Below are 26,489 nucleotides of genomic sequence, written 5' to 3'. Positions count from 1 at the left end.
AGTCTGGTTTCATAAGGTGTCATCAGTCACAGTTAAATGCGTTTATCTGGAATAGAGAGACATAATTGAGACGTTCTCGTTAGCCATATTACCGTGGTAGGTAGGCAATAAATTCGTGAGAAATAATACGTTCTGTCTCAGTGGCCGTATATAAATAAATTCAATTAATGAAGTTATCCGGTGATGTAATTTATCCTCGCATGTTAAGGTGAAGGTGGAAGGAAGCCACAATGGCGCTCATTTCTTTCATCTCCCTCCCTCACCCCTCGCCAGAAAATCAATAATTTTGCGAAATAGTGTAAAGTAAATGATCGTTTTCGCACACTTCCCATCAAGTAATACCAACAAAACTCTAATCGATAATTCACAAGATATTAATTTTTCCTCTGCCGTCGCAATGTATAGTGAAAAACGTTGGAAAACTCGAGCTAGTGCTCTGAAAGTTAATTTTCTTTTTCAGTTTTCTGCAATGGTTTTGTTTGTATTGGTGAAATCATCGTTATTTTTTCGACACTGATGCCAGACAACATCATCGAAACAGCTGTAAAAACCACTCAATAAAATGTTATTCCTGAGTCATAGCGTTTCATGTCATGAGAATCAATAAAATAAAATTGTGTTAATATCAATACAATTTTTATTTTTATGTTTAATGGGTCTATAATTTAAGTTTTAGCAACGTTAACATTGGTTAAGAAAATTGTATTGCAGAGCTCGGAACACTGCCACGGCTGCCTATGCTTTCGAAAATAGTAAAGGGAAAAGTATTACATTCAATCAAAATGCCTTGGCCAACGAAGAGAAGGGTTGAGGCTCTCCAACGTGAATATGTGAAAACAATACGATCAACGAAGGAAAATATTAAGGAATTATCAATATCGAGTTACTGTGCGGAAGAACTTGTTAATACCAATCGGAACACATCGTTCATACATTTTACTTTAGTATTGAATTGTTATTTTTTTTAATGTATTCTAAGACTCGTGTCAGTGAAGCGCCACACAGTCTGATAAGTGAATTGATCTATTTACGTACAAAAACCAAAACAAACGAAACAAATTGCTTTTCTCTCACAAACAGTATTACCCCATGAAAACACGTGATTTTACCTGTACTTCTACAATGGCTTTCTTCCACCTTCACCTTAAGTGTAGTTTTTTCATTCCAACGGTTTCAATATGCTCGTGATGATAGACTGCTTGACTAGTGATCCCCGATTTTTAAAATTAATCGTTCATCAGCTAATCGAATACTTTTCAGCAGTTTGTTATTCGGTACGATTCATCGCCCCAAAAAATCGATTAATCGATTAATCGTCACACTGAGAAAAATAATTAGTTAGACTAATATTTCTCGTTTGCTAGAAAGTCATCTGGAATCAAAACAGTGTTCATTCCGCCTGAAAATTAATTATTATCTTTTACGCTCCCCTAAACTGGTAAACGAAGTTCAATTCGTGTTGACTGCACTGAACTTCGTTTACTAGTTTAGCGGAGCATTAAAGATAAACTAACCAGACGTCCCGCGTTACACGGGACAGTCCCGCATTTCAACAAAATGTCCCGCGTAAGATCCCGTCCCGCAAAACGTCCCGCATTTGGCAAAAGAAACGAAAGTGTCCCGCGATATCAATATATTTCAATATCATAATTTGATCATGTTGATTTTCTTAAATGAATGTACCTCAAAAAAAAACTTTTATTCAGCAGACTGTTCAAGAGCGCTTCTTCTTTCAAAAATTAATACGTTGAACTGGTTTCATTGCACCGACATTGGGCTTTTTGTTTAGAGAGTGTCAACTGGAAGCAACAGCAACAAAATTGGAAAATGATTTTTATAAACGTCCCCTATTGATCCGCAGGGACCAACGTGAGTCAGGCGAAAAGATCATCTTTGGTCCCCTAGCTCGGTCAGGGCTTAACGTTTTAAATAAGCCGGAAGAACTAGTGTATACTCGACAGGAAGAGACAGAGTTGTTCGATGAAGTATCGTAAATAAAGCGCTAGGCGGTCTTACGGAAGTTGGTCGGAACCTGAACCATGGCCGATGAAAAGATGTATATCGGCGTGTTATTTTACCTTTTCGTGGCTTTGGTAGTCGCCTGTCTCTCTATTTTGGCCATTCGCCTAAAAGTTTTCTATCGGGCTGGGGAATGTTGGTGGTCTTCGCGAAAAGGTGTATCTCCAGCCGATCCATCCTCCAGTGATCTTTTGGCATAATGGACTGATCCCAGGTTCGGCATGAAGACCACATCACCTTCCCAACTCCGGCAAGCACTCTGTACTATATATCTCCCCGTTCATCATATGACTCGAAAGAAGAGCGGCTTGGACATTCCCTTCACGTCTGTCAGAGAAGGACCTTCTTCGAGAACATGATGTGAATGATATATTCGACGTCATCGCTTACCTGGGGAACGTAAAGTACCCGGTCCCCTGCCATTCGTTGAATTCTAGCATCAAGTACGTCTAGTCTTTCTTTATGAGTACGGAAAGAAGTTTTTCACATTTTTCGCCGGAAAGAAGTTTTTCACCAGCACCTCAAGCTACTCCTTCTGGGGGATTGCCTGCTGCTCAGATACGGCCGGTCTCGTCTGACGCTTCCGCATAAAAATGTCCATTTTGGCCAGATTCTTCTCCACCGGCAAAGAGATGATATTGTAAATACCAGCTCGGCTATATCTGGCGGACACAGAGTGCCTCAGGATGTCCAACTCCTTCGCTGTGGGTGGAGCTTGCAGTATGGAAAAATCATAAATTTGCTTGACAGTGCTGCTGCTGCGAATCAATAGCCTTGAATTATTTTTGTTGTAGACTTAATAAGCGTAAGATTTATAGAAATTTTGTTCCTATAAATTATCTTTCATCGCCATCCAAAATTAGTCCATTTTTTTGAATGCATACGTTAAAACTGAAATCGATAAAAAATTAATTGGAATGTTCGGGGACTCCATTCGGTAATTTGAAGAAAATTGTAGAATTTGAATCGTGCTTGCCAGGCTTAAATGCTCTGATTGAGCGAGTGATTTTCGGGCTTAAACGAAATCTAAACCACCGAAAAATCACAACTGAGTGCCGATACTCAGAAAGAAATAATACTGACCAGTTTAGACTCGCTTAACTATGGTTTATGTTCACATAACTTATATACATAAAGTTTTGTTTTTTGTGTATCCCGCGTTAGACCTCTGACTATCTGGTCACTTTAATTAAAGATAATGATTGAATTCATGGTAAAACTCCAGCGGCCGTACGTTTTTTTTCTGTGGAATTCTCTCGATCGATTAATCGACGTAAATTATTCGTTCGCTTCGATTATTGGTTGCGCAGTATTCGTTCGATTAATAATTGATTTCTTTAGGAAGTATTCGATTAATCGAACGATTATCGGGGATCACTATGCTTGACTTTCGCACTGAGCAGACGTGTATTTTTGACGTAGAACTACGTCTTTCAGGAAGGGTGCCAAATTAGAAAACAGGTCACGTTTTTATGAAATAAAGTTAACGGTTACAACTATTTTCACTGTGAACGAATTCTAATGATTTGCATACCAATCGAATCGGAAATTCTCTAAGATTTGTTTAATATGCTATACATTACAATTCGCTGATCTCTAAAAGGTTTAAATTTATGAAAACTGGAAGAACATAATTTTTCCCATACATTTGTTCTGCCGATTTGTGTACTAACCCTACCCGTATTTCAAATGCTTATAACCGGAACATTTCTTAACTAATCGGAAAGATGTTTACATCAATCGATAGGAAATATTTCTACGCGTCTATTACAATTAATAAAATGTTATTTTTCATGAGATGAACAATTGAATAACTGTAAAATGCCAAGCGTTATCTAAACGCCCTAACTGCCATGTTTTGATTGGTCCGATTTACGGTTTCCCCAACACAGATGTCAAAATCGATGTACCTGTGGAAATCCGCTTTGCAAATGTACATGCAAGTCGGGGGGTATTTTTGTTCCCACTGAGCTGTGTTTCCCTAACACGGACTTCAAAATCAATGTGCATGGGGGAATCTGCTTTGTCAAAACATGCAAGTCGGGGGTATTTTCTCCCACTGAGCTGTGTTCCCTTAACACAGAGTTCAAAATTAATGTGCCTGGGGGAATCCACTTTGCAAATACACGCAAGTCGGGGGTATTTTTTGGTGTGGAGTACTTTTGTACTCGCTTGACGTTGTGCAGACCGGAATATGTTTCCCTAAAACGTACTTTTAAACTGAGAAGCCTGGGAAAATCATCATTTGAGATACTAGAGGTGAATGAACTTTCGCGGTTCGAGAACTACGTAAACATGAGATGTGCAATAGTTTCAGAAGGAAATGTAAAATACAATGATTGTTTGACAATTTTTCCGTTCACATATTTTGGTAGTCCTAGGCATCATATCAAATGTAAAAGGACGTTCATCAAATTCATTTGTAACGAAAAACATAATCAATTACAAAAATTTCGATGCATTCTAAAATAATATTCGAAGTGGTAAACAAGTTGATTGCATAATATAATTGCGTAGTTCTACGTGGAAAATTTGCGGTCGTGTCCTAGATACAACCCCTTACAATTTTTTCGCTCTATCGAGTCTTCGTTACTTTGGTGTTTTTGAGTCTACGATGGTTTTTTTGCCGTCGGTTTCGGTGCAAATGTAATACCTCCTGTTTCCTGTGCGTTGAGTTCAATTAGTTAAATAAAAATCAAGTTCAATAGAAGCGAAGTTTAGAAAAAAAAATCGTTCCTTAAAAATGCAGAAATCTGCATGGCGTGTGTAATTTCTTTCGTCATTTAAAAATGGCGTTTTTTTCATCATGTTTGATTGGAATTGCGTGTGAAGTGCTCTCATGTGAAATTTACAAATTTAGCGTTAACACAAAAGGCAGAAATTTTGTCAATGTTTTTCGACCCCGGAGGCCACAGTTGGAAGTTCAAAAGTGGTCGGAAAGATGGTCGTGCTGAGTTTTGCGCTGTAAAGTTGTGTCATTTGTGTCTCCTCGCCTCCCGTTTGCGTGTTTAGAAGCAGGGCTAGTAAAAAATGGTCGCAATGACAGTCGTTTACTCCTTTCGGCTTCAGTTCGGCGGCTCCATGTAAAATTTTTATTTTTTCCCTAATTTTTCCCGGCATGGCAGTAAAGTTGAAGAGAAATCCAGCTGTTTATTGGAATTTCCGGAAAAAAAAACAATTGAATATTAATTCTGTTGGTTTGGAAATGTCCCAGTTCGGTTGCGTAATTTGATTTATACATTTGAATCGATAACGAAAGCTATAAGTGTGAGTGTGTTGATCATGATGCAAAAAATACGGTGGTTGCCAGAAGAGCAATAGAAGTGCCATTTGATTCCTGCGGTGGTATTATCACCATAAGAAGTACACATTTTAATCACGGGTCACAAGGAAGATCGTGAAGTATATTAAGCGCCACCATGCCTTGTCTTCGTGTATGTTTGTGTTTCTTCATTTATGACCAATAAAAGGTGTGCAGTACACACACTTCTGGTGCTACAGGGATCTAGTGATACTATTAGAAGTGAATGAAATGTACACAAAAAATAGCCAATAGGTTCTTTTTCTGGTGCAATTTCTGCATCTCATATTTAATTTTATATATTTTGTTGCCAACGAGTTTTTCTCGTCTGATTTCTTTCTTCGTCACAATGTACCGGAGTCTCAGATTTATTTCTTAATTTTTTCTCCCTATTTCATTGTTTAATTTTGGATGTTTATATTTTAGAGATCATGTATTATCCGTTGAAGATTTTAGAATTAAATTCCAATTAATTACAACTCCGTCGTTGCGATAGAGGATCGATACAGAGTAAACGCGATCAATAACATATATATGGCTAGTGACCATTCTATCCTGGATTCCTCGAGTCGAGAAAGACGCACCACGCTAGATATGGGGTACAGACTAGGGGGGCGTTGCTGATTAATGGTCAGCTGCATCCCAATAGGAAGTATCCCGTGTCGGGCACACGTACAGAGCATCGAAGACTGCAACATACCAATTATGAGAACACTTGTAATACTAACCTCGAGCCAACCGCGAGTAATCGGTTACATATTACTAACATAGTTGTAAGCAAACATTGTCAAAATATTGAACTCCCGGCCCCGTTATGACGCCATATGAGCCTTAATAAAATATATATTTTGGATAAAAAAAAAAAAAAATCTTTCCAGATTCTCCTCGATACTCGAAGCCCACCAGTGGTGATTGCTAACTCGATAACCACCTGTTAATTGCACTTGATTGAAAATCCCATAAAAATATTGCAAATGCCTATGGCAACATATTTAATAGAAATTGTAGTATTTTAGTTCTGCCTATGGTAACATATAGTTACGGCAGGCTCGCAGTAGGGAAGCGCAACGTCAACATTAAGCTGCATGGCATTCGTGGACCGCTATGCTGACAAAACATCGTATCAAATTCCTCGCATCAGCACGACCACGAGACGTTGGCCAGTGAGTTCAGTTCAGTCAGTCAAACATTACCATTAACTCTGTACACATCGTAAAAACAAAGAAATAAATGTTTTTTTTAATCAACCGTTTTAAGAACACATAATTATATTTTATAGAAATTGAAGTGATTTTGTTCTCTTCATAAAGAGTCTCCATTTTTGGAGTGGTCTTCCGTCGTAACATAGATTTTTCCGTCGCAAATGCCTATAGCAACATATTTAATAGAAATTGAAGTGATTTTGTTCTCTTCATGAAAAGTCTCCATTTTAGGAGTGATCTTCCGTCCTATGCCTATAACAACATATTTAATAGACATAATACTAATTTTGTTCTCTTCACGACGAGTCTTCATTTTATGAGTGATCTTCCGTCGTAACATTGATTTTTCCGTTGCAAATGTCTATAACAACATATTTAATGAAAATAATACTAATTTTGTTCTCTTCACGAAGAGTCTCCATTTTAGGAATCATCTTCCCTCGTAACATAGATTCGCAAATGCCTATGGCAACATATTTAATAGAAATTGAAGTGATTTTGTTCTCTTCATGAAGAATCTTCACTTTAGGAGTGATCTTCCGTCGTAACATGGATTTTTCCGTCGCATATGCCTTTAGAAACATATTTAATAGAAATTAGACTAATTTTGTTCTTTTCACGAAGAGTCTCCATTTTATTAGTGATCTTCCGTCGTTATAAGGATTTTCCGTCGCAAATGCCTGTGGCAACATATTTAATAGAAATTGCAGTAACTTTGCTTTCTTCACGACGAGTCTCCATTTTATGAGTGATCTTCCGTCATAACATAGATTTTTCCGTCGCAACAGCCTATGGCAACATATTTAATAGAAATTGAAGTTATTTTGTTCTTTTTATGAAGAGTCTCCATTTTAGGAGTGATCTTCTGTCGTTACATAGATTTTTCCGTCGCAAATGCCTATGGCAACATATTTAATAGAAACTGTAGTAATTTTGTTCTGTCTATAGTAACATATTTTATAGAAATTGAAGTGATTTTGTTCTCTTCATAAAGAGACATTTCGTTGGAATGCTACTGTCATTGCACGGCTTTTTCAGTATATGTCAAAAAGTTGAAGCGTAAACAACATAGTTTTTTGCCACTTCGAATATGTCGAATTTCGTAACGATGGGAGTGTTACTTCAATAATCCAATATTAAGAAAAAAGCTGCGGAAAGTCATCGCATTCTGGTGGAAGTTTATGGTGACCATGTTCCAACTGAGCGAACGTGTCAGACGTGGTTCACACGGTTTAAAAGTGGTAATTTTGACTTGGAAGACGAAGAACGTTCCGGACCGCCAAAAAGGTTTAAAGATGAAGAATTGGAGGCTTTACTCGATCAAGATCCGTCACAAACGCAACAAGAATTTGCAGATACACTTGGAGTAGGTCAGCAAACCATATCCGATCGTTTAAAAGCAATGGGAATGATCCGAAAGATAGGACATTGCGTGCCGTATGGATTGAAGCCACGAGACGTCGAACGCTGTTTTTTCTCGTGCATTTTAGGAGTGATCTTCCGTCGTTAATTGTTTTTTTCGTCGCAAATGTCAGTTACCGAGGCAACCGACTTCAACCCTAAATCCCAGGAACAACACCTATCACAGAGACTGGAATACATACAACAATCACAACAACAGATAGCTACATCATTGGCATCATTAGAATCAGTCAACGGAAATAGCCTGGCAACAATCCAACGAACACACAATTTGGCATTCCGTAACCCGACGCCAGAATCAGCAACGGCAACAAGAATGCAGAGTCAACATATACGAGCGGCGGCGACGAACATAACACCCAGCAATTCCAAAGTGCTTAATCAATAGTTTTATTTAGATTAGCAACACCTTTATAAACGTGTGAAAATAAAATAGTTCAGTTCTAGTTTGGATGGTCAAGAGTGAATTTAGTTTTAACTTTTAAAAAAATCCGAAGTAAAGATTAAAAACCTAACTTGCCAATGGCAACATATTTAGAAATTGTAGTAATTTTGTTCTCTTCACGAGTCACCATTTTATGAGTGGTCTTCCGTCGTAACATGTATTTTTCCGTCGCAAATGCCTATGGCAACATATTTAATAGAAATTGTAGTGATTTTGTTCTGCTTATGGTAACATATTTAATAGAAATTGTAGTAGTTTTTGTTTTTTAAGGAGTGATTTTTCGTCGTAACATGGATTTTCCGGGCGTAATTGCCTATAGCAACTAACTTAATAGAAACCACAGCGATCATCAGTAGATAGAAAATGTCAGTCTAGTATCGATGTCAGTAGTGAGTCTGGTTTCATAAGTCATCATACGTCATCAGTTAAATGCGTTTACCTGGAATAGAAAGACATAATTGAGACTATAATTTCGTATTATAAGAAAACAAAAAGGAAATGGAAGTGTTTTCATTAGGAAAGAGTCGAATTAAAAAATGAACCAAAACAAAACAAATGTAAAAAGGTCCATTCTACCGTGTCGCGTGTGATAGCATCGTTCAAGGAGACCCAGACGACCCAGCGGTGAGCTGGCAGCAGAAGAAAAGCGCGACGACGACCGACCCCGTGCTCGTAAACTTTGGCGATCAGCGTAATTTTACCACCGATTCACACCACCCATTTCATCTAAGAAAATTAAACAGAGGAGACATAGAAAAAATAATAACGATATCAAAGAATTGAATACAAAAATAAGAGCAAACTTAGCAATGCATCCAATGACGCCAGCTAAAATGATCGAAATGATATCAAAAACTAACTTTTTAGAGGATGTGACGGAACCACTTGTGTCAATCATTAGAAATTACCAACCTAAAACATTGGAAGATTCACTCCAAACCGATAAACTAAAAAGTACTTTAATCGAATATTTCAAAGTTTCTGGTATGCTTAAAAATGATAACTTCAAGGATGAAATGTAAAATACGACTATACATTATGCTTTGACATACTTGTATTAAGAACAAATACGAACGACGCCTGTATAAGACCAAGTTAGGTTCTACCCCAGAACCTAGAAAACCCTTAGACATAGTGCATCTAGATATTCTCATTGAGCAACCATTGAGCAACGACAACGTGGCCCGGCCTCTTTTTCGCTTGTTATTGCGTGGTGTAGAGTTGTATCTCAATAAAATAAGATTTTTAAAAAGTGCTATCCATTAAGAACGAACGTAACTGGTGTCAGAAGTGGGATACCAGCCCGAGTGTAGTGATGAATAGTGATCGAAGCAACCGCCCCGGATAAGTTCCACACTGAAGGCTACATTTGATCCGCTCACAGCTGTTCCCATGGATGGATGAAAACTCTGTAAGTAGAGTGTTCCTATATATCATATTTACAATGCCAGCAGACACGCGTTCAAGTGAATTGAGCAATTAAAAGCCTTCGTGCAGGAGCTCAAGAATGAGATCTCCGCACGAAGTGAGAAGAAGCGTCGAAACGCTCAAGTGATGGAGCTCCGCGGTGACAACTTCAAAGTTAAATTACAAAATGGTGGATACTTCTTAAGTAGCCTTTATTTAAGGGCTATTCAAAATGAAGTTGAAGGGGAAGCCCGCACAATATTATGTGCAAACGGCAATCCCAACACAATAGAAGGTATTAAAAAGATACTAACGGATCACGATCACGGAGATGAAAAGGATTTCACCATTTCATAGCTCATCCTAATATTGCACTTCGACCCAATTTTACTCATCAACCCTATTCTAGAACACAATATGTTCAACCGAATTATGTACCAGAGATCCTTTTATACCAAAACAAGATAAACCAAGTGCTACTTAAAATGATGAACTGAATTTTTTAGTGTAAAATCTACATTTCCATATTTGTCATACTATGGAAAAAGTGTTAGTTTCTTGAAAATTTTAATAGATACAGGATCGAATAAAAATTACATTCATCCTAAATATACCAGAACTTCACACAATCTAGAGAAACCATTTGAAGTGTTATCTGTTGGAGGAGATATTAAAATTGATAAATACTCTCAAGCTCGATTGTTTAAATCTTATTCTGATAAAAGGGTAGAATTGTTTCATATAAATAACCTAAAAACTTTTGATGCTATTATTGGTCATGATACAATGACAGATTTAAAGGCCATAATTGACATATCTAATGGAAAAATTAATGATGAATAATGAATATACATTTCCTCTATTGCAGCATAGGATTCAGGAAGAGAATCAGGTTATAAAAGATGAACACTTGTCGGAGATGGAAAAACGTCGAATTAATAATTTAATACTTAAATTTCAGGATCTTTTTCAACAACCGGATGGTAAGTTATCCTTCCCCACAGGAATAGGAAAAAAGTAAGAATGAATAATGACAATCCTATTTCTTCAAAATCATATCCATATCCACAAGCACTTAGAGGTGTAGTGGAAAAAAATATTGAAAAGTTATTAAGTGATGGAATTAATGGGGCCTTCAAAATCTCCTTGTAATTCACCAATATGGATTGTACAAAAAAAAATTGAAGCAATAAAGAAATATCCTCAATCAACAAATTTGAAAGAATTGAGAATGTTTTTAGGATTACAGTGGGGGAAAATCCTATAAGCGCACCTGGGTTGTCTGAAAACTCTAGATATTTAGTAGATAAAACCATTCCTTTTTTACGTATTGATTTCCTAATGACTAAATGTGTACTAACTTTGTTGTTTAAGTCATCATTGGTGCAAACATATTTTTTTACTAAAACATTTTTAAAATTATGGTGCGAAATTCTAATAAGCGCAACTGGCCATTTAAATATTTTCCCACCAATATGTAAACATATTGAACATTTTTCAACACATCCTGGTAAGGTTGTAACGTGAAAACGAGCTAACCACAATCAGCTAAGCAGTGAAGTCGCGCAATTGAATTTGAAGCACGATGTCGAAAGGAAAGTTCTTGGACGAAACTGAGCGGAGATTAATAACCGAATTGAAGGATATTGGTTTAAGCAACCGGGAGATAGCAAAGAGGATCGATAGAGGAGAAACAGTGGTTCGGAATTTTTTCAAGAAGGGCCCAAAATATGGCATCAGAAGGAAGAATAAAGGTAACTGCAAAATTTAAAACCGCGACCGGAACCTCATCATTCAGTTTGGGGAGACTGGAACATTTAATGCTTCGGAAATAAAGCAAGAACTGGACCTTGTAGCATACGCATGAATCATCCGACGATCATTTATGACTTTATGACTTAGTTGGACTTTTACACCCATATAATTTTGGAACGAAATCAGTTCATTTCCTAGACATGTGCTTACTAACATTATTCTGTTTCAATCGACATACTGATTAAGGCGGAACAATGACTGTGAGTCATGTTGATTATTTTTCAATCATCATAAGTAAAGCTGACGCATAATTGCAGCGCAGCGCGCGACACATACTTTACGACCATACGCGAGCGTAATAAACTGACCCACTTTACGACCGTGCGCGTATACTCGATGTAAACATAACAAACACGCGCCGAGCAAACCAAACTTCTGTGTTTATGTTTATGTTCATTTCTTTTACTAACTTAGAATAAGGAAACGGAAATGTAAGAAATGATAAAAACCTTGTGAGTCGAATAAAGAGAGTGCAGTAGTGCAGTCGAACAGTAGAGTTCAGAACGAAGACGGAACGTGTTGTTCTTACCGATGACAAAGTCCGTTGGCGGAACCGATGCCTTCAGATCCGCCGCTTGGCGACCGTTCAGATCTGCCACCATATCCGAACGACGTGTTTCCCAAATTTTGCGAGGATCTGGACATCTGGTTTACACGAAGAAGGCAAAGAAACCAAACGTTGGATTTCGCTAAACAGCACATGGATTGGAAGGCAGAGACGGGATGAAGTAATCTTTTCCGACGAGAAAAAGTTCAATCTTGATGGTCCCGACTGCTGCGCGTATTATTGACATGATCTACGAAAAAATCCCGAAGTGAAGTTGAGCAGGAATTTTGGTGGTGGAAGTCTCATGGTGTGGGCTGCATTTTCAAGAAAAGGGAAGACTCCTATCGCCACTATTTCGACAAGGATGAACTCCGACAACTATGTAGAGCTACTGGACAGTGTTTTGGTGCGATTTACAGAAGACATTATGGACGACAACTTCATCTTCCAGCAGGATAATGCTGCCATTCACGTAAGCAAGAAATCATTGTCATGGTTTTCCGAAAGAAACATTCAGGTTATGGACTGGCCAGCTCGTAGCCCGAATCTCAATCCCATCGAGAATCTCTAGGGAATGGGCAAGGCGAGTCTACAGTGGTGGACGGCAATTTGCAACAGTTCGTGAGTTGGAGAGATGTGTAAGGGACGAGTGGAATAAAATTCATGAAATGTTGGATAATCTGATTGAGTCAATGCCAAACCGTGTCTATGAAACTATTCTGAAAAATGGTAAACCAACCAAATATTGAATGCTGTCATTTTCGTGTATAAATCGTTCTTTGAGAATAAAGTCTGATGTGCGCTTATAACAATTACTACCTTGAAAACACGTTTTTCTCATTCTGAATAGCTGTTGAGAATAGGATTGGGACTTTTCTTGGCAAGATAAACTTGATGTTCGAAGGTCATTCAAATCCCATGAAAATATTTTGGAAATTTATAATATATCTAGTTAATCTTACAGCCAAAATATAAATGTGCGCTTATAGGAATTTCTCGCACTGTATATAATAATTTTCTCCAATTAATGTATTTAAAAATCAAATTATATTCAAAATTGGACCTCAATCAAACTATAATTTCACAACATATTTTGGAAATCATAAAATACATACTTTTACTGAACCACATTTCTCAAGCCGATATCTAGAAATAAAATTAAAAGAATTTCTTTTACCAAGTATCTTAAATGGAATAATGACTACAGAACCAATAATGGGTTTAATTCAAGTAAATTTATAAAAAATGGTCGGGTCGAATGAGTTCATTCTACAATAAGAGAAATAATAAGATGTATCAGAAATACAAGTACAATTAATGAATTACCAATTAATGATATAGTTCAATTAGTTGTTCATAAATATAATAAATGTAATAAATATAACAGTTCATTCGTTCATTAATGATACTCCTAAAAATGCATATACAGGAGTTAATATAGAAAATTTATCAATGCAAGACTTCGCAAAACAAAAACAAAAGAATATAGACCGAATAATAAAATTATATGAGAACAAAAATAATATTGGGTGTACAAATAAGTCCCACTCGTATGACTCAATAGGTTTGCCATTTCAAACATACACATCGGACAACACTGAACACAACTTTATTATAAGGATAATGGTTGAGGCTTCGAGTATCAGTGGGTATTGAATCCTCAAAGTCAAAACTACATTCTTCCCATCACACCAAAAATGGAAAATTTCGTTACAACAAAGCCGTTTTTGCGGGGAATTCTTTTGCATTACTGCAAACAAAAGCAGACAGCAGCTGAGACACATCGGATTCTTGTTGAACGTTACGGCAAGCATGCTTTGTCGGAACCAACATGCAGAGCTTGCTACCAAAAAGATGGGAGAAGGCTATAGCTAGCGATGGACAGTACTTTGAATAATCTGTGACTTCAGTTCTTTTTATAATAAAACGTTGAACTTTTCAAAAAAAAACTTTTCAAACTTATTTGTGCTCCCAATGCATCCCAGCAATAATCCGGGAGCCTTCATCCCACCAGACAAGAGTACAGGTCGCCCAACAATATAAATGTTCTCGAAGATCCTTGTAACCCAACGAATACAAACCAATATGCAAACTACGAACAACTTCAGAACGATAAAACGAACTCTCATCATGCAGAACAAGATCTAGAAACAGAAACCTATGACGAAGTAAATTTTTTCGAGGATCGGGATCATCAAACACTGGAATGAATAATTTTCTTCTGCATTTAGAGATCCCTCGAAATAATGACAGACCACTGAGATACGGGAGCCAACAAAAATTACGTAAGCCCCGAAATAGTTCCCGCCAGCAAAACAAAAAAAGGGTTTCAACACAGAGTAAAAAACATAAAACGGAACACATCTCATAGACAAATGTACGTATTTTAACCCTTTTATTAATGACTGTAAGAAATAACCAAATATTGATTTCTTTTATTTCTGTTCCACAATTTCTTTGACCGTCTTATTGGATACGAATAATTGCGAACCATAAGCGCCATAATAAATACTTCTCCGAATACAACCATTGTAGGCACTTTTGAAATTTCTTACTAACGAAGAACTTCATCTTCAATAAGAAGAATCAATAATAAAAACCTTTGCTGCTCGAATGAAAGGAGACTTTCTGATTGAAAACGATATCACTATAGGACAAAATGTCGCGATTCCATCTGGTAATACAGTACTCAAAATGACATTACTACAGTGCCTGTGATAAACTATAACAAGGAAATAGTAACAATTCATGGAGACAAGGAAGCTTTATCTACAGAGCTTCTCAATTTTGAATAAATTTCTCCCCGAGCACAGAACACGAATCTAGTAAAGCCCATAACCATAGAAGAAAATATAAGGACCGAAAATTTGAACCAAGAAGAGGAAAGAAAACTCTTCCAAGTTTTAAAGCAACATCCTGAAGTTCTGTACTAGAACGATGAGAAATTGTAGCGACCCTTAATAAGATTAATAAGAGATCTGTTCCAACTAGAACTTAGATTCATACATGATTTTCGAATAAGAATATCGGAATTTTCCATACACATGGCTGTCCAAGTGGGGACAGCAGCCCACCCGTTGAGTGATTATTTAGAAGCTATCGCGAGTGCTTACGCCATTTTAACCCAGAATAAAGTGACAGAAGTGTTCCAGTAGGGAGAAATTTTTGTGCATAATCTGAAATCTGGCGTTTGGCGCAGATTCGTAAAAACTTCATTAGTGCTCGCTCGAAGTAATTGCCAAACTGTGTATAAAGTGAATTTGAGGAAAACATTTACGAGTGTTGTGAGACAACAGGATTCGAGTATGGCAGCGCGTGTGACCGATTATGTCGGTGAGGCGCTCGTACATGAACAAAAAAAAAGTATCATTGAGAAGATGCGCGATCGAGTTTTTGGTGATAATAATTGGCTTACACAATCCAATGCGTAAACAAAGTGCAACAACGAAGAATAGAAGCAGTTTGATGACAGAGATGGATTGAAATAATGGAAACGCTGTGAGAACGAGAGAACACGGTCGGTGGCGGCGACCACAGGCCAGCGGGATTTGGTGCGTCGTCGTAATACCAGTACAAAGAGTAGTCGAACCTCCGGCATATTGTGGATGAAGACCGTAATTAAAGCTAAGTTAAAACCTAGTTAAGTACAGTTAAATAATTTTAAACAAAAAAAATACTATTAAAAAAATAACAATTATGAGAAATCGCTGATGCATTTGATACGATGCATTCAGCAGATGCTATGAGCGAGAAAAAAAGTTTGAGTTTATTCAATTCTGTAAGAACTGTTTATTCTGTTTGGAAAACATAATCATATCTCCCATACTTCAATTGTATGAACAGGGAAATATGGGGAAATGTACTTATCGATAATTTAAACTGGTGTGATTCTAATTTAAACAAACACACTTTGAAGTGGGAATTTTAAAAAAGGTAATATGTTGGGCCATATTTGTCTACAGCCAATTTATAACAAGAATGTGTTCATCAATCGCAATAATAGCTTTTAAATGTACCGAAGGGCTGGAAAGCCAGGAATGCATTCCTGTAAGGGCATGTATGTCCCAATACATACCTGAATGTTCAGGAGAAACTAAAAATGTGGGATATGATATTATCAAATAATAATAAATATAAATAAAAATAAACCAAAATGAAGTAGCGCTATAAAAGCGAAGAAGGATCATGGGAGAGGAATTCACAACCTCCAATATTCAAAAATTCAAAAAAAAGGAAATTAAAGAATAAAGAAGATTAAGGAATGTTAAAGAAGATTAAAGATTAAGCAATGAATTAAAGGAGGAAATATATATTCAGCAAGAATGATGACAATAAACATGTTGTACCAAGATTTTTTTTAATGAAGCTTTAAACGCTTAGCAATGATAATCGATAAGACTTTTTGGGAAGCTTTAAGGAGATATGACCATTTTAGTTTCAATATACAATAGCGGTGTTACAGAGTTGAAGGAATTTAGTTTTTTAATTACAACCGGAAATTAAGAATGAAAAAAAGGACATTAATCTACACATTCAGATTTTTTGTAACAAGTCGAGCTCATTTGTAGGAGGTATAGCATTCTACGTTATTTAGCTTTCGTTATCAGGCAGCAACATCACTTTTGATGTTAGATTACTGTTTTGGAAAATCGCCAACCTTTAACATACAATATAAAAATAGAACAAATACAGATATACACATACATATAATTTTATCAATTTATCAAAAACATTATACATTAAGATATTAAGATATATATGCAGATATTAAAGCCACTCAAGATCACATTTTTAAACAATTATATCCGTTCATATAAAAAAGCTATTGCATTATACAATTTGTAACATTTCAAAAATTAAAATAATATATAGTCAGTTATAAAGGAAAACTAGCCTTACGAACCAATTTTAGGGAAAACTCTTCTAGTTTCCCCTAAATCTCATTGAGTGGGGGGAGATGTAGCGCCCCTTAATAAGATTAATAAGATATCTGTTCCAACTAGAACTTAGAGTGGATTTATGATTTTCGAATAAGAATATCGGAATTTTCCATACACATGGAAAATTCCATGAATCAGAGATAGAGCGGTAGAGAGATAAACAGAGAGTAAGTAAGAATAAACAAACTCCGCATGTGGAGTGCAGTCGGTCGGAATTTAGATTAAGAATGTTTCGTTAAGCGAATTGGATAAAATAAAAGGTCAGTCTGAACTCACAGCTTGGAGTAAAAAGTTGTATTTATTTCTTAAGGAAAGTGCCTTGGACCGATCGGGCGCTTCAAAATTAACTTTTACAAACACAGTAAAGCATCGGATCGATACAAAAAATGATCAGCCCGTGTTCTAAAAATTATCGCTACACCTTCTACCACAGAGAAGAGGTGCAGCGACAGATTGTGAAAATGTTGGATCAAGGAATTATTCGACCATCGAGTAGTCCCTAGTCTTCACCAATTTGGATAGAACCAAAGAAGATTGATGCTTCTGGTACGAAAAAGTGCCCATTGGTTATCGATTATAGGAAGCTTAATCAAAACACTATAGATGATCGATACTCCATCCAAAACGTCGCTGATATACTTGATAAATTGGGCAAGTGTCAGTATTTTTAAACCTTAGACTTGGCTTCAGGGTTCCATCAAATACAAGTACATCAGAAAACAGCGTTTAGTGTCAACGGAGGGCACTACGACTTCACCAGGATACCTTTCGGCTTAAAGAACGCACCCGCAACGTTACAAAAAGTGGTAGATAACATATTAAGGAACACATCGGAGTGCGCTGTCTGGTGTACATGGATGATATTATCATCTTTTCTACCAGCATACAGGAGCATCTGGTTAATTTAAAATTAATTTTGGAAGCGCTCAAACCTTCGACGTATGCGCTTAATCCGAAAACTCTAAACGATGGACTCATATGCAGTAAATTACGGCTCGAGGAACATGACTTCGAGAGCACATAATGTTCTGGCAAGCAGAACGTTGTAGCCGGAGGATTGTCTCGGATCCCTCAACAGGTCAGATCTTCAGATGCTGCAACAGTGCATTTAGCTGACTCGGACAACGAAAATCTTATTAAAATGACTGAAGCACCATTAATTTCAATTCTTCAAATTCCAAGAGTCAGCAGAATTCGTCAACACGGCAACAGCCGCGATCATCATATTTTTTATATCACATTCTCAACGATATCGATTGCGATCGATGAACTTGCTGAGCGTCGCCACGAGCTGCGCATGCAGAATTGTTGGGGGGAACTGTAACATTAATGTAATCAATAAAGTTAGTCTGAAGTCAGGTGTCGACGAGTGTAGTTAGATTTATTTTTTAAAAACCCAAAACCCGGTCGGAAAAGTTAACTGGCGCCCGAATAGGGACCTCGCCAGCGGGAATAGTATAATTCGTTTCGGAAAAAAACTGTGAAGTGCTGTGAAAATCTTAAGAAAAGACTGTATAATTAAACCAGTCTGCCAACGGTTAAATAAGCCGTACAGCACAAGTGAAAGTGAACAGTTCCCGTCACAGAAGAAGCGGATCGTAGGACACCGTGGTGAAACCCCAATCGGTGTCAACCCTGCCCACACCTGCCTACGATCTCCCCGCGGACCGCGAGGACCAGAAGAACTAAAAAAGTCCAGTAGCCGACCTTGCTGGCAATTCTGTAAGTACCTAATTAAGTAAAAATTAAAATAAAAGTTTAATTTAAAGTGAAAATTAAAATAAAAGTTTAATTTAAAGTGAAAATTAAAATAAAAGTTTGATTTAAAGTGAATTCAGTAACCAGTAACATTCAAAATTAAAAAAAAGAGCAGACTAGAATTTTACCATAGGCTAAGAATGTCGTTACCACTAGTACCAGCACCTGCGCCGCCGGCACAAATTCCGGCCGCCCAGAATTTTATTGAGCTTGGCAAAATGCCCGATTTTTTGAAAGACTTAAGATCATTTTGTGGAAATCCAACTGAATTGATGAACTGGATTTTCGACGTGGAAGGCATTTTCAATATGAATCGCCACATTCCGCAAAATTCACTCCAACACGATTTAATAGAAAAGTGTGTTAGGAGAAGAATAACCGGTGAAGCAACCGATGTGCTAAATGCAAACAACGTTGCTTCGGACTGGAATGAGATAAAATCTACACTATTGTTGTATTATAGTAACAAGCGAGAGTTGAAAACGCTTGATTTCGAATTAACGACTATAAATAAAGGTATGGATTGTCCCGAAAAAAGTTGACGCTTCAGGAATAAAAAAATTCAGAATGGTCATCGATTATCGGAAAATTAATGATAAGACTATTTGTGATAGGTATGCAATGCCCGAAATAGGACAACTAAAAATCAAAAATATTTTTCCACACTTGACCTAGCCTCCGGATTTCATCAAATCCGTATGAAGGAAAGTGACGTTGAGAAAACTGCATTTTGCATTAACAGTGGAAAATATGAGTTTACAAGATTGCCGTTCGGGTTGAAAAATGCGCCCGCGACATTTCAAAGAGCCATTGATGACATCCTTAGAGAACACATAGGCAAAATTTGCTATGTTTATATCGATGATGTAATCGTTTTTGGCAAAAATTTGGAGGAACATTTGAAAAATTTGGCCTTAATTTTGAAAACCTTAAATGAAGCCGGATTAAAAATCCAAATGGATAAATCCGAATTCTTACATACTGAAGTAGAGTTCCTTGGATATATAATCAGTTCAGAGGGAGTGAAACCAAATGAAAAGAAGATTGAAACAATTAAAACATTTCCTGAACCAAAATCCATCAAAGAGATATGATCTTTTCTCGGTATGATGGGGTATTATCGAAGATTCGTGAAAGATTTTGCTAAAATCGCAAAACCTCTCACCAACCTTCTAAGAGGGGAGGGAGTTCATTCGAACAAAAAAGTTTCACATTCAAATGATCAAAAATCCTGTTTTGAAAAAAATGAAAAGTATATTAGCCTCTTCGGATATACTCATTTATCCAGAGTATAATAAGCCATTCCTTTTAACCACTGACGCTTCTGATTTTGCTATAGGAGCGGTATTGTCTCAAGGTGAATTAGGGAAAGATAAACCTATTCATTTGCCTCACGCACCTTGTCGAAGACAGAAGAAAAATATTCAGTACCCGAAAAAGAGATGTTAGCCATTTTCTGGGCTTTACAGACTTTCAGAAACTATTTGTACATCATTTCTACCGAAGCACCATTGAATGTCTTCAGGCATCAAGTAATCATAAAAAAGGGTGAGGATGAAATTAAGACAGAATCGCCATTCCCAAATTCAATAGAATTACTGTGTGTATGAACAATATTAACAACGATTCTCTCCTACAGGTATTAAAAAAGCATTTCGACCCAGGTAAAGTGAACGGACTTTTAACAGAAGAAGAAATCATGGGTAAAATCCAAGAAGTATACAAGGAACATTTTGGTCAGAATAAATCATTAAAAGTTCGTTTTACTCAGCGATTGTTGGACGATATCTGCCAGGACAAGGAGCAGTGGAACATTGTCAGAGATACGCATCTAAGAGCACATAGGTGTGCAGATGAGAATAAGCAACAAATTCTTAGATAGTTTTACTTTCCAAGAATGCAACCAAAAATAAAAGAATTCGTCAGGAACTGTCGCATTTGCCACGAATGCAAATACGATAGGAAACCTATAAACTTCCCCATGCAAAAAACACAAATCCCTACCGGTCCCTTCCAAATCGCACACATAGATATATTATTCCTAGAAAACTTGTATTTTTTGACGTATATCGATAAATTCTCAAAACTTGCCCAGATCAAATTAATACAATCTAGAGCTGCCGTCGATATTGTCCCATCCGTTAAAGACATTCTATTAAAATATCAAACCCCTAAAATTCTTGTCATGGACGGTGAAAAGTCATTCATGACAGGAGACCTTCAGAATTTCTATAATCAATATAACATTGAACCGTATATAACAGCCAAAGGACGCAGTGAAATGAACGGAGTCGTTGAAAGATTGCATTCAACGATTTTGGAAATTTATCGTATATCAAAAAATCCCGAAATGTCAGTAATTGATCTTGTGAATATCTCAATTTACAAGTATAATTCCACAATTCATTCCTGCACTAACTTTACCCCATACGAAGTAATAATCCCTTCTCCAAGATCCCAGACGATAACCGAGACTGTTTTCAAAAATTTAACGACTAAACAGAACAACGACATAAAATACTGTAATAAAAACAAAAAGGACATTGTTACAAACAACAACATAGACGCATACGAGAAGACACGACGAAGACTAAAACATGTTAACCGGTATAAGAAAATTAAAATAACGGACGTTAACAAAAGCACTATCACCACAGATGATGGCAGAAAAGTACACAAAAATGATGTAAAGATCAGAAAGTGAGCTTATCTGAAATCATCTTGTATTTCATTACAGATTCTTCACACTTCTGACGCAAATCTGAACGTTACACCTACAGAGACTGGAGACACCACTATTTAGTTTTGAATATGGCATAGGTAGGATTCAAATTCAATCATACTATTATATACATCAGTTCAGTATAAAAACACTCAGAACTCACATTGAAGTGAAGCGGCCCTAATCGCTTCAGACATCATTATAGAGACGCTTGGAGAATGCTTCGCTCTATTTTTCCATATTTCATTTTAACACGCGCGTTGTTGTCAATTTACAAAAGTACATCCACCTTGGAGATGAACGGCCCTGTTGTTAATTTTTGTTTCCGCGTATGCTAAATTTGCCCTAGTTTAATTGTGTTGCTCTTTACACAATCGCGTGCAGAATCAGCACGAGGAAGCGCGCGCCAAATTTTGTATTAGTAAATAAGAAAACAACAATTGTAAACATAACAAATAATAAAACCATTCGAAGCGCGTGCCCGTGAATTTAGCGCGCGCCAAATTTTGTATTAGTAAATAAGAAAACAAGAATTGTAAACATGACGAATAATAAAAGCATTCGAGGCAGTCAAGCTCGGGGATTAGTACTCAGAATTTCTACCGCGCCGGGCGCGTTCAATTTTTCCTCCGAAAGGTCCATGATTTTGTATCAAGCCAGTGTCCAAGTGGTGACAGCGGTATCAAGTCTGGCGGATTTAGGGGCTTCCACCCTAAGGGGCGCGTCCTCGATCCTCTGGACTCTACCAGGGATTAACGTGAGTTTTGGAATAGCTGCTTATGCGGCTGGAACCCTCTTAGAGTGGTATTCTAAGGATAGGAAGCATTCACGTTTACGTGAAGATTTGGGGATGGCTAGACATCTCATATTAGAAAATGCTGTACCTGTTGCGATATACGATCGTCTTGATCAGTTGCTTAGAAAAACCGATGATGAAGAAGGGCGAGTGGAAGATGTTCTCTCTTGGTTAGATGGAAGAGAGAGCAAACTTCATAACGATGAAATTTCATGCTTTTCAAATGATATTTTACGAAATGACATCATGTTTATTAGTAATCCTAAGGATGATAAAAAGTTGGGGATAATTTTTCCCATCGTGAGAAATGGTACAAATGTGTACTTAGTAAGTGTTGTCGATATTGAAACTTTCAACGTTTCTAAGGAATACGTACCTTGTGGAAATTTAACGACGAAAATGTTGTTGCATAATCATGTGAAACACATGATGGGAGGTTCTTCACGCGATAATGATGTCTATTTGGCGAGTCGCACTCCGAAAATGGCACCAGATGATGTTTTAGAAACTAGACTTTTCAGAATGTCGAAATTCGTCCGCCGACTGACTGGAAATGATGAAGCTAAAAGAAGCCTGCTCCATGCCTACATTCAAGGTGGCACAGTTAAGTGAAGGAGGTCTCTACGGATCGTAAATGCCATAATCCCTGACTCTGTTCCGAGAAGAAACAGACGGAATTCTGAATATTGTTTTGAAATTGTGATACCAGAATACAATGAAAATAAATCTGAACACTCACAAATTAATAATGAATTGCTGTTTTCATCAACAGTAATAGAATTGACCGAATCGGAAAAGGAAGGGAACTGTTTTAGAATTCTGGAACACATCGGAAAATTAGAAGAAGAATATATAAAAGATAATCACTTAATTAATACCTTTACGCACGAGCGTACAACAAAAAGCTTCGACCAATACATCCAGGATATAAAAGCGGAGTTCTTGCAGAATAGTTTCAAAAATTGAACAAAACCTCAATAAAGAAAGAAGCATTATGGCAGATTTTCCAACAGAAAAAGCATTGCAGATGATTCCGGAATTCAAAGGGGCGGCGGCTGAGCTTGACGCATTTTTACATGCAATAGATTTCATTGCGGGTAAAATATCAAAAGACTTACATGATGAATTGATTATGGTTGTATTATTGAATCCACCTTGGAGATGAACGGCCCTGTTGTTAATTTTTGTTTCCGCGTATGCTAAATTTGCCCTAGTTTAATTGTGTTGCTCTTTACACAATCGCGTGCAGAATCAGCACGAGGAAGCGCGCGCCAAATTTTGTATTAGTAAATAAGAAAACAACAATTGTAAACATAACAAATAATAAAACCATTCGAAGCGCGTGCCCGTGAATTTAGCGCGCGCCAAATTTTGTATTAGTAAATAAGAAAACAAGAATTGTAAACATGACGAATAATAAAAGCATTCGAGGCAGTCAAGCTCGGGGATTAGTACTCAGAATTTCTACCGCGCCGGGCGCGTTCAATTTTTCCTCCGAAAGGTCCATGATTTTGTATCAAGCCAGTGTCCAAGTGGTGACAGCGGTATCAAGTCTGGCGGATTTAGGGGCTTCCACCCTAAGGGGCGCGTCCTCGATCCTCTGGACTCTACCAGGGATTAACGTGAGTTTTGGAATAGCTGCTTATGCGGCTGGAACCCTCTTAGAGTGGTATTCTAAGGATAGGAAGCATTCACGTTTACGTGAAGATTTGGGGATGGCTAGACATCTCATATTAGAAAATGCTGTACCTGTTGCGATATACGATCGTCTTGATCAGTTGCTTAGAAAAACCGATGATGAAGAAGGGCGAGTGGAAGATGTTCTCTCTTGGTTAGATGGAAGAGAGAGCAAACTTCATAACGATGAAATTTCATGCTTTTCAAATGATATTTTACGAAATGACATCATGTTTATTAGTAATCCTAAGGATGATAAAAAGTTGGGGATAATTTTTCCCATCGTGAGAAATGGTACAAATGTGTACTTAGTAAGTGTTGTCGATATTGAAACTTTCAACGTTTCTAAGGAATACGTACCTTGTGGAAATTTAACGACGAAAATGTTGTTGCATAATCATGTGAAACACATGATGGGAGGTTCTTCACGCGATAATGATGTCTATTTGGCGAGTCGCACTCCGAAAATGGCACCAGATGATGTTTTAGAAACTAGACTTTTCAGAATGTCGAAATTCGTCCGCCGACTGACTGGAAATGATGAAGCTAAAAGAAGCCTGCTCCATGCCTACATTCAAGGTGGCACAGTTAAGTGAAGGAGGTCTCTACGGATCGTAAATGCCATAATCCCTGACTCTGTTCCGAGAAGAAACAGACGGAATTCTGAATATTGTTTTGAAATTGTGATACCAGAATACAATGAAAATAAATCTGAACACTCACAAATTAATAATGAATTGCTGTTTTCATCAACAGTAATAGAATTGACCGAATCGGAAAAGGAAGGGAACTGTTCTAGAATTCTGGAACACATCGGAAAATTAGAAGAAGAATATATAAAAGATAATCACTTAATTAATACCTTTACGCACGAGCGTACAACAAAAAGCTTCGACCAATACATCCAGGATATAAAAGCGGAGTTCTTGCAGAATAGTTTCAAAAATTGAACAAAACCTCAATAAAGAAAGAAGCATTATGGCAGATTTTCCAACAGAAAAAGCATTGCAGATGATTCCGGAATTCAAAGGGGCGGCGGCTGAGCTTGACGCATTTTTACATGCAATAGATTTCATTGCGGGTAAAATATCAAAAGACTTACATGATGAATTGATTATGGTTGTATTATTGAATCCACCTTGGAGATGAACGGCCCTGTTGTTAATTTTTGTTTCCGCGTATGCTAAATTTGCCCTAGTTTAATTGTGTTGCTCTTTACACAATCGCGTGCAGAGTCAGCACGAGGAAGCGCGCGCCAAATTTTGTATTAGTAAATAAGAAAACAACAATTGTAAACATAACAAATAATAAAACCATTCGAAGCGCGTGCCCGTGAATTTAGCGCGCGCCAAATTTTGTATTAGTAAATAAGAAAACAAGAATTGTAAACATGACGAATAATAAAAGCATTCGAGGCAGTCAAGCTCGGGGATTAGTACTCAGAATTTCTACCGCGCCGGGCGCGTTCAATTTTTCCTCCGAAAGGTCCATGATTTTGTATCAAGCCAGTGCCGAAGACGGTCGGTTCAGAAGACCTAAGAAATAAATTTGATCAGATCGATAAGAATCAATTTTCAGAAATAATATTGGAAAAATTTGATGAAATCAATCATGCTTTGGATAACATAATACCCGACAAAACAATAAGACAAAAACGATGGGATGCTGTAGGAACCATTTGGAAATTTATCGCAGGGTCGCCTGATGCAGGTGATTTGAGAATGATAAATTCAAGTATCAATGATCTCATTTACAATAATAATAGACAGGTCAAAATAAATCGAGATATTTCGCTTCAATTAAAAGAATCAGTCTTCAAAACCAAAGATGCCATACAGCTGTTTAAATCAAAAACATCAGAGTTCTATTCCATCAATATTCTGTTTAATTTGAAAAATCTGCATGAAAAAATAGAAAACATTGTTGAAACGATAATGCTAGCTAAATTAGGGATCCTAAATCAGAAAGTTGTGTCTAAAAACGAATTAGAAATGTTAAGGAGGGATCTAGAAAAAGAAAATGTTACAGTTCATTCGTCATCAGAAGCAGCCACATTTGCCAGAACATCAATAGCTACCAATCACCGAGAAATCATACTTTTTATCAAGATGCCGAAATTGAATTCCAGATTTTTCCGAAAGATCCATGTAACCCAACTTTTCATAATCAACGACAAGTTCATGCAACCAAAAAGTTTTTCCTGATACACCATACCGCAAGATTCACAGTCAAGACGCTGGAACCAACAATTTACAACATTGAAGATACTGAATTAGCCGATTCCACATGCATACCGAATCTCCTAGATGAAAAAGCAGCCATTTGCAACTACACTTCGAAGTCGCCACGAGCTGCTGTGCATGCAGAACTATTGGGGGGAACTGTAACATTAATGTAATCAATAAAGTTAGTCTGAAGTCAGGTGTTGACGAGTGTAG

General features: G+C 37.1%; 1 protein-coding gene and 1 long non-coding RNA gene across 3 annotated transcripts in view; one reads left to right on the top strand and one right to left on the bottom strand.

Annotated features, from left to right (window-relative positions):
* On the top strand, positions 1–26,489 carry LOC129775796 (uncharacterized). The gene is made up of 3 exons (XR_008743013.1): positions 1–96; positions 20,496–20,573; positions 20,628–26,489. It is a non-coding gene; the product is annotated as an uncharacterized LOC129775796 (long non-coding RNA).
* Positions 18–26,489, bottom strand: part of LOC129775795 (myotubularin-related protein 9) — a 52,127-nt gene continuing 25,655 nt past the window's right edge. The window contains exon 4 of one of the 2 annotated variants that reach the window (XM_055780897.1): positions 18–46. In XM_055780897.1, the coding sequence (XP_055636872.1) occupies positions 33–46 (14 nt within the window). In that variant the 3' untranslated portion in view covers positions 18–32. Of the gene's footprint in view, positions 47–8,310; positions 8,829–26,489 lie in introns of those variants that run through there. The other variant, XM_055780896.1, reaches the window with a different exon arrangement.

The sequence above is a fragment of the Toxorhynchites rutilus genome, chromosome 3, assembly GCF_029784135.1.
Source record: "Toxorhynchites rutilus septentrionalis strain SRP chromosome 3, ASM2978413v1, whole genome shotgun sequence".
Lineage (NCBI taxonomy): Eukaryota > Metazoa > Arthropoda > Insecta > Diptera > Culicidae > Toxorhynchites > Toxorhynchites rutilus.
Note: the sequence above shows the minus strand (reverse complement) of the source record. Positions and strands in the feature narration are given on the sequence as shown.